The sequence below is a fragment of the Artemia franciscana genome, chromosome 8, assembly GCF_032884065.1.
Source record: "Artemia franciscana chromosome 8, ASM3288406v1, whole genome shotgun sequence".
NCBI classification, from domain to species: domain Eukaryota; kingdom Metazoa; phylum Arthropoda; class Branchiopoda; order Anostraca; family Artemiidae; genus Artemia; species Artemia franciscana.
Window position 1 is genome coordinate 26,718,804 of NC_088870.1, and position 12,994 is coordinate 26,731,797.

Below are 12,994 nucleotides of genomic sequence, written 5' to 3' on the forward strand. Positions count from 1 at the left end.
AAAGTATAAGTTTCAAAAAGAAATTTGATGCTCTTCTTAACCTGGTTTACTTCGAAGACTGTCTGAACTGTGGAAAAAATCCCACTTAACACTTGCAAATGTATTCCGTAATAACAAATCCAACCGTTTTTTTTTACATTTTTTTATAACTGAAGGCGCCTTTGCTTTGGTTCTTGCCAAAATATCTTTTTTTTTATTATTATTATTATTAATTCAAAAACTGTTTCCACGGAATAATTTTTTCAAAGAAAGGTAGAAAGCTATATAAACCATAATTGAGAAGAAATAAATTGAAATAATCTTCCAAGCGTAAAACTACTACAGATCCCCATCATTTCTAGTTTTCTAACAAATTCTAGTTTTCATAGATGAAACCCAAAACGGATAGGAATTACAATGAAACCTTAAACGGATAGGAATTACAATAAATAACCGAGTCAAGCTCAAAACGAGCAAAAGTTAACAAGTGTAGGACTGACAACCCCTTTTCCTTCTCAAGATCATAATTTGCGCTTTATTGAAAAGAAAATACATGTTGAACGTTTTCACTTTTTTACTTTAATAACTAAAAGATTAAAACTTTAAGGAATGCATATCAGTATATGTGTATTAAACTGACAGTCCGTGGTCATTTGTTGTTCGTTTTTTTTTTTTTTTTTTTTTCAGTAAAGTGCAAATCAGTGATGTTGTAGTTTTGAGTTTTCTAGTTTTCTAGTTTTAACTCTAATTCTTGTTTCTTTGAGCTTTTTATTTATTCCTTTTTACTGTTGCTGTGAGTTATAAGTAATTGTACACTTTTTTTCTGCTCATTTTAAGTTTCATAATCACTTTACTTTTCTCTGAAAATTTTTTGTCCAATTTTGTAAAACTCAATATCATGAAAGGGTGGCTTGTGTATGCTGCTCAGATCGACAATGAATTATATTTTTAATAGTTCTGCTCAATATCCCCTAAGTTGGCAAGCGGAAGGCAGGCTGTTCCAGATCTGATTGAGATGATTATTTAAAAATTACTAACAATCCTAAGAAACCTCTAGGGATATACCCAAACCATTAGCTTTAAACAGAGTAAGAGAAAGATTCACCAGTGTGGCTGAGGTGTGACCTGTGACAAATTTGCATTGAGGGTTATTATTTTTCTCCTTGTCTAGTTCTATTTGGTTTATGAAAGTATTTTATTGGAACTGTTGGCCATCTGATTTAATTCCCCTCTTAAGAAAATGTTTTTACAGCTCTTTTTCTCCATTGCTACTTCCATATAATCGGTTTCTCAGCTGACTTTTTCTCGGAGCACCCTTCTTGAGCACTCAGACTGTAGCACCACCAAATACTAATATCTGTATTTGATATAAAGGCTATGTGTGGCACCAATATCCCATTCCCACAAGTTTATCCGCTTATCACCTTCTGAGTTTTTTTCTCCTAATCCCTCTGTTAGTCAAAGTGATAAGACAAACCCGTTGGAATGGAGATCATTCCGATTACCTGAGAAGGACACGTGTAGGAAAGAGTGCTTCATCGACGATCGACGTTGAAGCACTCTTCGACTCTCTGATATAGCTATGATCGACGCTACGCATTCATCTAAAATGTAATACCTTTGCATACCATTGGTACCGTCTCTAGTAGTTTCTTTAACTATCCAAGATACAAGGATTTAGTTGTAATTTAGCAAACGAACTTCGTACGAGTTCCTGAATGGATCTCCAATAAATTTGAAAAATTGTTCCTCTCTGTTTTTAGACGGCGTTTATATTGCGATACAGTCTAAAAGTAATTATCTATTTTTTACTGGAATTAGGACTGTTTAAAGAACACTCCTATTATGAAAAACATTTTGAATTGCTGGAAAGTTTAGTAGCTTTTAATAATTCTGTTAACGGTATAACAACAAGGTACGAAGTCACCATTATTTTCTTCGTGAAACTTTTCTTTTATAATTTATTAATTGAAAAGTTGAAGAGAGGTGTCAGTGAAGTTTTGCATTTTGAATCTAACAGTTTAAAAAGATTAATCTTTTTCTTGCACTCATTGTTGTAGTAGAATTATTGTTTTTATCTTTTTTAATTGAAAAACACAAAATTTAACAAAAAACTTACGTAAAACTGTAGGCGCTAGAAAAAATGTAGCCTAGGTTTTTTTTTTTTTTTTTTTTTTTTTTTTTTTTTTTTTTTTTTTTTTTTTTTTTTTTTTTTTTTTTTTTTTTTTTTAATGTTGGTTTCAAACGATTTGTTTCCTAAACACAAGTAAGCTGATTTGAACTTTTAAAAACTAAATATTTTCTATAATAAAAGCTTTTGTGATGAGTAACAATTGATGAGCATTTTTTATCACCTATTCTTTTTACTTGATTTTTTCTTTTGTTTTTGTATGAATTGCCAAAAATTTCAAATAAAAACTTCAAAAACTAGAACTTAATCAAATATTGGACTCAAGTAATCCTTATTGTATTTTGAATTCAGCTCATGAAAATAAGATAGAAAATTAACTTTACCGCTTTATGTTTTTTTAAGTTCCAATTTTTTTGTCGTGGACTAAAAATATGGATAATGGAGAAATTCAATATTTATCGGGTTTAATGTTTAATTCGGGTTTAACATGATGCATCAAAAGTACAAAGTGACTTTTTTGGGCAAGAATTTTCATACCACTGAAATAGTTAAAAAAAAATTGTTATCCGTTTAAACTGCTTTTTTCGCTAATTTTCTAGTCCCATTTAGTCGATATGAATTATGCAGCCAACAAAAGATCGAAACAGTTTTCACATCGTTAAAAACTTAACGGAAAAATCGGGAGATCAGTTGTATAGATTAAAAGGTAAGGAAGATAAACAGACCATAAATGAATAAGGCTCAATTCTTTAAGTCCGTGCTACTTTTAAGTTAACTTCTCTAGAAGTAAATATTCTTACTTTCTTTTCCTATCTATCAATACTATCCGTTGCTGTGTATAAGATTTATGTAATCCAAAATCATAAATATATGTATTCCAAAATTATATTAACATAAATATAATTATTCCAAAATTGTGTAGGCTACTCTGTTGAGAACAGATTTCTAAGAATGTGAAAATCATGCAAATTAATATAAATACAACGGCAATTGCTCCCGATTAATATCATTAATGTTTCATCTGCAATTTTTTGTTAATACTAAAGGAAGACGGTTTTCTAACAAACTTTTTTTTTTTATGCAAGGATTGAAGAAACATCTGAAACGATAGAACTCAACAAAAAGAAGTCAAAGAAAGAGAAGAAAAAAGATAAGAAATACCATAACCATGAAGAAGTCTTGGATGCAACTCTAGAACCTGAAGGAACATTAAAGCAAAAAGGACACAAACGTAAACAGGCAGAAGACGAAGAAACTGTTGATATCGGCTTATATGATGGCGCTGCTAAGAAAAAGAAGAAGAAAAAAGAAAAGGAAAACGGTTGGTTTTATCTGAATAACTTGCTCCACAAATTCTTATTCTATCTAGTGTTTTTTGGAATAAGGCAATAATGTTAGAGAGAGAATCTAGTTTTCTAGAGAAACTACAAAATCTGTAGTATTTTTTCTTTTGTATAATTGTTCTTGTTGCTGCAAGTTCGGTATCTTTATCTTTAACATAGTTCCCTCCTTTTTATGCTAAATCTTATTGCCTTCATCATTTTTTTAAGATCGCTGTCAATTTTGATTAGTATTAAGAATTTGTGTAAATGTTTAGTGTATTATTATTCAGGATATTGACACTTCTAAGAAATTGCTAAAAAGAAACGACGAAATCGTTGCCACAGAGTAGCTTGAATTCAGTTTCCCCGTTTGCAATGAAGAATCTCGAATTTGTGTAAATGTTTAGTGTATTATTATTCAGGATATGGACACTTCTAAGAAATTGCTAAGAAGAAAGGACGAAATCGTTGCTATAGATTTGCTTGAATTCAGTTTCCCCGTTTCCAATGAAGAGTCTCGTGATTTGGATTTTAAATTTCTCGCCACGTCGACTTGGTCAACTGTTTTTTATGAAGTTCTTAAACTTCTCTTTTTTCCGTCACAGCAAAAACTTAGAAACTAAAAGGATTTTGTTTTCGATTTGCCGGAAGCGACATGCTGATATGCATCTCTTTTATAATGTCGACGGACTGCTCTTCTCGATAACTAGAAATAAGTCTGACACCTAAGGTTTGGAGGAGGGGGGTAAGAATGAGACTTATTTTGATTTACGTAATTTTTGGAGGAATTGAGAATACCTTGGATATAATTTTTTCCGCTTTAGGATTTATTTTGCATCTTTTCGTCGTCTCCTAGCATTTTTGAAATAAATCGTAAAAGATTCTAATTGGGAATCACTAGCTAGGTCTGGTATCAATCCTACTATCATTTCACTTGTATTCCTAATAAACTTGTTCGGTTAGATTCCAGTGAAATCTCACCTTACATATAGACCACAAAAAGTTTAGATCTAACAAAAAGTACCACTGAACCAATCATCTGTTTTTTTTTTTTTTTTTTTTTTTTTTTTTTTTTTTTTTTTTAAGGAAGATTTTATTACCTAAATGCCCTTAGTTTGGAAAGGACATCTTATCCAGACCATATTTTTAATCATAATTGTTACCACGACTTTATGTTCTAAATTAGGAAAACCCTATAAATAAAGCCTTGGAAACTTCCGATGTGGAAACAGCGATCTACATCATTTTACTGCCTTTTTAAAGTTTCTAGCTTGGAACGCTACTCTTTGATACACCTTGTGTTTAACTAATAGTTTATTATTTAAATTAATGGAAATTCATTTTTAGTGTGTCTGCTTTAAAGTATTGCAAATTTATGTCTAAAGAATAATTTTTTAGCAGGGGAAATTATTTGTTTTGCTAAAAAAAAAAAGTGGGCGTTTTGGATGCCCCTACTAAAATTTCGGAGCGTTCAACCCTTGAAATACAATAATATGGAAATCGGACGAAAGGAGGCTTTGTAGGCCAAAAGAATTAACCTTCTAAATAGAAACTTGTTTCCGGAAATTACAAGCAGTCTTTGTGATTTTTGAACGTTTAGGCGGCGCAAATTGCCCAGGAAGGCTGCGAGAGTGTCATTGAAATTTTAAGTGGTACCCTCTTTAAAATGCCCAATATTATGGTAATGCAAGGGAAAAGGAGTAAGAATGGTTCTGGCTGAAACTTGTCTCTTATTTAATGCTATAAAAATATATCTAACAGTTTGTAGTAACGGACTGTAAGTAAGGAGCTGCTCGTGCTGATAGTAACTGAAACCCTAAAAAAGGATTTTTGATAACAATAGGCTCATCAAGGGAATAAGCTTTAATGGTGATTCGAAATATGCAGAATTCATTCACTTTTAAATTACCCACCAAAACTTACGAGCCTAAGGAAATTTGGTTGATTTTCGAAAAAAGGGAAAACAATAGGCGACTGATCTCGATGAAAATTACGCTGTCAAATTTGGCATCTCGGAGGATCCTCTTGCTGAGATATCAGGCCCATATCTACAAATTTGTGTGATTTTGTATATAAGAAAATGTTGAGTAAACGTCTTGCGAAGGCTTTAAGTATAAAATATCCCCCTCCCTCCTCGAGTGGCCTCTCAATTCTTTTCGCGCTGACTGAATTCAAAGATCCCTCGATACAAATAATTGATGGTCCCTTCCGGTCATATTCACATTTTTTGGACATTCAATTAAAGGGTTAGCTAGTTTGGAATTATGTCATTTAATACGCTTCCGAAATTAAAAAAACTTCTTTTTTAATAAGTTCTGAATTCTGTATCAACAGTTTCGTGAATTTGCTATTCAACCTAATTTTTCAAATACTTTTTAAATTTAAAATTAGTTATCGTTATTTCACATGTGGGGAAATTTTTCAGGGGAGAATTGTATGGGGGAGGGGGAAATTTTTCATATGAAAATGAATTTGATTTATATGTCATTTTCTGACACTTTGCATGTGTAATAACAGAGTTAATTAGGTCGTTTATTTAAATGTAGGTAAAGGGCAACTTTAATCAGTCTGGAATTAACTCTCTTGTGGAAAAAACATAACGTTTGAAAAAAAATCTATGTTACTGTTTATCAATTTAGTGCGTCATTGTGTTTTTTGAATTATGGACATTTTTCCCAATGAAGGGGTATTTTCTGGGAGTTTGTCTGTGGAGTGGTGGGATTTATGCGGGAAAGAATTGCCTACGTCGGGAATTTTCAAATAATAGTAAGTTAAAAATACAAACTTATTAATACGTGGGGTGAGGGAGGCGGGGTCTGCGGTAGAGGATTTTCCGGTGGGGGGGGGTTTCTTGAATTTCTTTTGAGATCGCAGTAACGCGCGACGGGTAAGCTGGTATTATTACAATGATGAAGATAGGAGGTAGAACGGTCAGAGACAGTAGACGGCCTGGTTCTTAAATATTGAGTAAAATCATCGTGTAATAGAAGAAAAAAAAACACATGAAACAATACAAAGTGGCTTCAAATCAAGCTACAGCTTATTAATAGAACTATTTGTTTCAAAAATAAGGCTCTATGCTTTGTCATATACCCTAGAAAGTGGTATCTGAAGGGGGAAAAAGTTTACAATCATATAGTAGGGCAATAAGAGACATAAGACTGAATTTTCAAGCTTCGATAGGTACTGTGCTAATTTAATTCTTCCTGTTGGTAAGTTTTAAGAACTTCCTAACTCTGGCCTCAGGGATTTCAGTTACATTGGCGGGCTTTTTATTGAGCTTCAAAATAACCAAATAGGTGTATTTAGGATTTTAAATCATTTTGTAGAGCAAGGCTCAAAAAAAATTTCAGATTTTTCTTCCTCGATAAGTAGGCAAAATATTACTGATTTAATGGGTATACTAAAGATGCTGACAATTTCTCGTTCCTTCATTGGACGCTATTGGGTTGTATAAAACCTTTCTGGATGATAACAACAAAATGCTGCTGGATATAGCCGGATATAAGAAGGAGCGACTAAGGTTGACGGAGGATGGTAAGAGAGTCTCGATTTCCATATATCCAATGACCTTCTCTACATTGCCACAATGGATCTTTCAAGAAATAAGGAAAGATCTTGTAGTCGATAATTTTTACCGATCTCCAAGTGGATCCATTCTTTCATTTCTACAGACCCTTGACGAGCCTTTAAGGACAATACGAACTCTTCCGTATGAATTAATGGACTTTATAGATATAATAATTTGAGCCTTACTCAGAGCTGAACCTTATCAACCGCCTGCATTCTGACACGTGTAGTTATGACTACGGCATCCTTGCTAGACAATACTTTCTCCTCCCTTGGTTTGATGCTGAATTTCTTACTAACAAATGATCGGAACCATTTTCTTGAATTTTCTGTATTCATTGTGCCTTTACATGTGGTCAGAATGAGCTAACCCTTCTTAGATCACGATTGACAGAGACAACATGGGATATATTTGACATAGATATGGATTTTTTCTCCCAGTCTGACTCTGTCAACTGAAATGATTCTATGAATTTGTCAAAATTTCAATTGTCGATGTATTCACTGCATCCACTTGTGCTTCCAAGTCTAAAAGATTTATTCCCTTGACTCCACGGATAGCCTCAAGCTTTCTCATAAGCGGGAGCAGAAAAAGTAACCTAAGGAAATCTTACAAGTCAAAAAATGTCATTTAGAAGTGCAACTGCTGCGCGCCTTTAACGTATCAAAAATCATGCTAATGTTTATAGTTCCTTTATTCTGAAAACAATAAACGTCTTTATTGTTTTCAGAAATTTTCCAATCGCAGGAAAAATTCTTCGAGAACTTGGCAGGTGATTTATTCCGTCCTCAAACCTGTGTCTCCATCTTCTTGTATCCCTCAACTTTGATGGGATCTGTTGCTAAGGTAGAACTTTATGTTCTAGAGGCATTTACCTCTTATTTTGTAAATATGGAAAAAAAAAACCTGCTTTGTCAGTAAGCTCCCTTCTTTCTAAGCCTGATTTCCAATCATAGCTTGGTCCGACTTGTTTGAAGTCGGTGGGCCTAGGGCCTGTTTCTGAGGTTGAGATAAATACTATCGTCAGTAAATTAAAAGGCTTAGAGTCTTCTGGTCCTGATTGTATGCCCACCAAGGCATCAAAATTTATTCTTCCTTTAGTTAGCTCTCCTTTGAAAAGAATTTTAAATCCATGTTTCAAGAATAGAATTTTTCCAGCTCACTTAAGCGAGCCCGATAACTGTAAGGACTTTCTGTTTGGCTTCCGAGCCAAACACTCAAATGAGTATGCTTATGCTGCTCTTTTAAATTTTGTGCATTCGGCTCTTGATTCTGGTCTAATTCCTATTCCTTCCACGTTATTTTTGGACGTCTGAAAAGCTTTTAATCCATGAGGTCAAAATGACCTCAAATTCTATTCATTAAATTATCTCATTGCGGTGTGAGAGGGAACATTGGTGCTCGACTTGATTCTCGTTTGTCTGGAAGGGTTATTTCTTCACTCACCGTCTCAGTTTGAATTTGGGGTCCCACATGACTCAGTTGTAGGGCTAGTTCTGTTCCTGTTTTATATTAATGATATTATTTTTACGGTTATAAACCAAAAATAGTCTAATGTCATCTATGTCACCCTGAATCTTTCTATGCCCTCAAACGTAGATCTCCATCAACCGGTGACGACCATCTAATTGCCTTCACTGACGACAGCACCCTTGGTACTGCTGTCAGAACGGCGCCTGAGATCCGTGTTAAGTCTGCTGTTTTATTTGAGTGAGTATTTCTGTGGTTTGACGCTAATTTCCTGGCCATAAATGTTGCTGAGTCGAGCTTCCTGATGTTCTAGCAAATTTCTTAGGCTTGTCCTCAACTCCCGGAAATTCATGGCTCAAGAGATTCTATCAGTAGACCCTAGTGATCGTCAGATTCGGTTTCTGGACATTCTCTTTGATGAGAATCTTTCATCTAAACATCACATTAGTCAAATTAAAATGAAGATATCGAGGAATTTCGGAACTATTAGAAAGCTAAAATACACTTTTCCAGGGTCGAAAGACTGAAGAATTGAAATATGGATGTCAATATTTTCTTCCCTTTTGATACCACTCTTCAGGGTATATGACGAAGAAAGGGACCTCGTCCTTGAAAAAAAAAAATAATCCTATTAATCTGCTATTGCTTTATCTGAGCTCACTTTGTATTGGTTCATGTAGCCATTATAACTAGACCGCCTTTTGTCTCTGATCATTCTCCCTATTATCTTCGGATTTGCATTCCTGGACATAGAGCCTGGGGGGGGGGGAATATTTGGTGTTGGATGTTTTGTTTCTTTTTTTAATTCATAAAAATATTATTAAACAATGAAACATGATTTTTAGAATAGACCCAGGAAAAATGTGTTTGAGCTTTCTAAAAATTTTAAAGCTTCTCTTTATATTCATTTTAATCTGACTAATGAGCAACTATCACTAGGTCTACTGAAAAAATCTCTTAAAAGATGAATTTTAAAAAGTTGGGGGCAAGCATGATAAATATGCTAGAAAATCAGGAAGCTTAACTTGGTAACATTTAGAGCCAGACAATTAGCTCCAAACCACAGAATTACTATTGAAAACAAAACAATTACTTTAAAATGGTTGTCAGGCTCCGTCCTGACTGCAGGACCCAGGGTTCTATCGTCAACGAAGGCAACTAGGGTGTCGTCACCAGTTGACGGAGACCTAAACTTGAGGGCATGGAAAGATTCGGAGTATCATAGATGGCCACAAACCGTTTTATTTTTGTTCTTAACCATAAATATAGGATCATTAACATAAATTAAGAATACAACTGGTCCTAGTTTTTACTAGAGAGTAGAATTTTATGGTTGGAGTACTAGAAGGCTTTTTGGACGCCCAAAAATTTATCGGTAGGAATCAGACCAGAATCAGAAGCTGAATTTAGAAATTTTAAAAGAATAGCACAAGCATGCTGAGTTAATTGCTTTGCCCAGAGGCTAAACTTAAAGTCATAGAAAACATTCCTTTGCTTCTAAAAACAAAAGTAGTCGAGAAAGCATAGCCTTTTAAAAATGATAAGTACAGACCTTATGCTATGTACTGACTAAAAAGATATCTGTCGGTAATTACCTAGGACACTCTGAAGTCTACCACCTTTATATAAGATAATCGCTCGAGCGCACTTAAGTGAACTGGGAAAAATTCCATCTCGGAAGATAGATTCCCATGTCTTGTCAAAGGAGAGATAATTGAAGGAATAACAAATTTCACTACCTTGGTGAGTATATAGTCAGGATTCCTGACTATTATTATTCCCATTAATAAGTCTACTTATCTCAATCTCAGAAACTGGCTCCATGGCCATCGAATTACAGCTAATTGGGCCAAAATTCGATGAGAAATCAGGTTTAGAAATAGGAAGCTTACTGAAGAAGCGGCTTTTTCCAACTTTAGCAAAACAAGAGTTAAACACTTCTTGAACATTATGTTCGCTCTGAACAACTGAGCCGTCAACTGTCAAACTTGGAGGGATGCCAGAGGGTGAAGGCAAAGGTTTGAGGGCAGAATTAATCGCTTGCCAAGTTTTCTGGATATTCTTTCTGCCGTTCAGAATTCTTGAAAAAAAAATAAAGGCTTTGAGCCTTCAGAATCAAACAAGTGTAAACATTTCCTTAAGTTTTGAAACATTGAAGGCGAGCATCAGCTATTATTGACGATAACTTTGCTGACTTGTGCGATTTCTAAAGGTTATTTGGTTTTCTCTAGCTTCGGAGAAAGCCTGGGGCCGTTCTTTGATTCAAGGGAATAAATCTTTTATAGGGAACCCTAAGTGGATGACGTACATACATCGACTATAGAAGTTTTAACAAATTCATAAAAGAAGTCAAACTGGACAAAAATTCATAATTATGTTAAATATATCGCATTGAGCTTCTGCTAATCGGTATCTAAGGACCATCCCGTTTTGAATACATTTAAAGGCATCCGAGTCTAAATTAAGGGTCTCCTGGCTCACCATCTTCTAAGCACTGAATACGTAAAAGATAGGAAAATGGTCTGATAGATCATTTACTGGGACAAAATTTTGCAGCCAATTATGATAGGATGAAATTTTGTCGATCAAAATCGCTCACAGTTACACGTGTCGGAATTCAAACTGTTTGTAAGGCTCCGTCAGTGAGCAAAGCTGATCCACCGTCAATCGTCAATCCACCGTCACTGAAGATGCAAGATTAAATGAGTTAAGGTTGAAATCGCCCATTTTTATAAGCACATGTGGACGTGTTTGTGTTGTCTCTAAAAGTTCATCATGGATCCGTAGAAATGAAGGGATGGATCCACTTGGAGATCGGGACACATTACCGGTAATAAGGTATTGCCTTAAGATTTAATTTCAGTAAATAGGGATTCAAAAATCCCAATCTGATATCTTGATAGATCAGTTCTGACAGTGTACGAAAGATTGTTGAATATAATCAAGGCGACGCCACCGCTTGCCATCATCTGTCGATTCATTGGCTTCATCCTATATCTGGGTATATCCAGCAGCTTCTTGTTTCTATTATCCTGAAAGGTTTACGTAACCCAATAAAGTTGGGCAGTCCGTCTTCTATTATTAGCCTCTACTGATCAATCGATGAACAAAGACTTGAGCTGAAGGTCCGAGAAATTGTCTTCGCGTTTAGTAAGAATTCCCTATTGTTTGGTTGTTGCTTGTTTTTTTGAAAAAATCAGCAGTATTTCAGGAATCTTGACGTACTGAAATATTTAGAATACTAAAAACCTCTAATGCTTTATCTGGAAACTCAAGAGTTCGTAAAACTTACCATTATTGTGAATTAAATTTGCGCAATAGCTTCCCCAGCTTGGAGTCATTGAAATAAAATCAGATGGATGGTGGACACACTGAAGCTTAAAAGACTTAGTATGGAGAATACACTGAAATATGCACTGAGATTTATACAAGAAATATAAACAAACAGGTTTGGTGCGTTAGTCCTTAAATATAGACAAACTGAAGCTTCTGAAACTTCTGAGCTTCCCATTATTAAATAGATTTAGCTGACTTTTTGGTCTTAGCATTTCGAAACAAAGAGCGCTTGAAACTATAAGAGACATGATCACCCCTGCAGTTTAAATATACTTGTAGTGCCAAACATGGATGGTCACGGATGGACTTGTGATCACCAGCACAGAAAGGCATCGATTTGAGGCATTGCAATTCAATCTTGATTTCTTGGAGACTGGCAATTGTAACATCAATGAGGAGAGCGGAGAAATTCCGGTACGTTTGAAGCACCTTTTGTAGATATGTGATATACCTTTACTTCAAGACGTACTGTATTGTACCAAGAGAATTAACGTCAGTAAAAGTCAGTTTAATGGTACACGACTGTCCAGTGATCTAAGTTTCTACTACCCTGCCATAGCCAATAAATATACTAGGGTCGTAATAATTAATAGCGCTCATGACAATCCTAAAGGGTTTTATTTCCCTAACGTTTGCCATGCATTTTGTAAGTATCTTAGAAATCTCTACACAAAAAATTTTGACCACGGCTTCGTCGATACGAACAAGTAGCTACATGGTGGATTCGTTCATGTCTATTAATCTTGTGAGTAGCCTATTTCCATTTTTTCGTATTTTTTAATTCATCAGGGAAGTTAGCAATAACGATCATAACCTGATTATCTACAGGAGTTTTGGTAGCATATGAAAGAGATGGAAAATCAGGTCATAATGTGTAAATCTCTCTTAATAAGAGAGATTAATAAATCTCTAAAATATGTTATTTATGGTGATTCTAAATATGAAAATGATATTGATTTTAAAGTTACTCCATCATAACTAGTAGCAGATAAACATTTTCACAGCTTTAGAAATAGCAATTAAGCCAAAAAGAGCGTTATTTTCATGGAAATTACGTAACGAAATTCAACCTGTATGAGAACCCTAAAACCACTATCTACAAAATTAGAATTGAAGTCTTAATTGGGAGAATGCTGGAGTAGCTTGGTCAACAGGGGGGGGGGGCAATCTTGAGTCTGGTTTGCC

General features: G+C 34.6%; 1 protein-coding gene across 1 annotated transcript in view; it reads left to right on the forward strand.

Annotated features, from left to right (window-relative positions):
• Positions 1–12,994, forward strand: part of LOC136030220 (cell growth-regulating nucleolar protein-like) — a 56,533-nt gene that overhangs the window by 39,723 nt on the left and 3,816 nt on the right. The window contains exon 5 of the mRNA XM_065709034.1: positions 3,196–3,431. Coding sequence (XP_065565106.1) covers positions 3,196–3,431 — 236 coding nt within the window. The remainder of the gene's footprint in view (positions 1–3,195; positions 3,432–12,994) is intronic.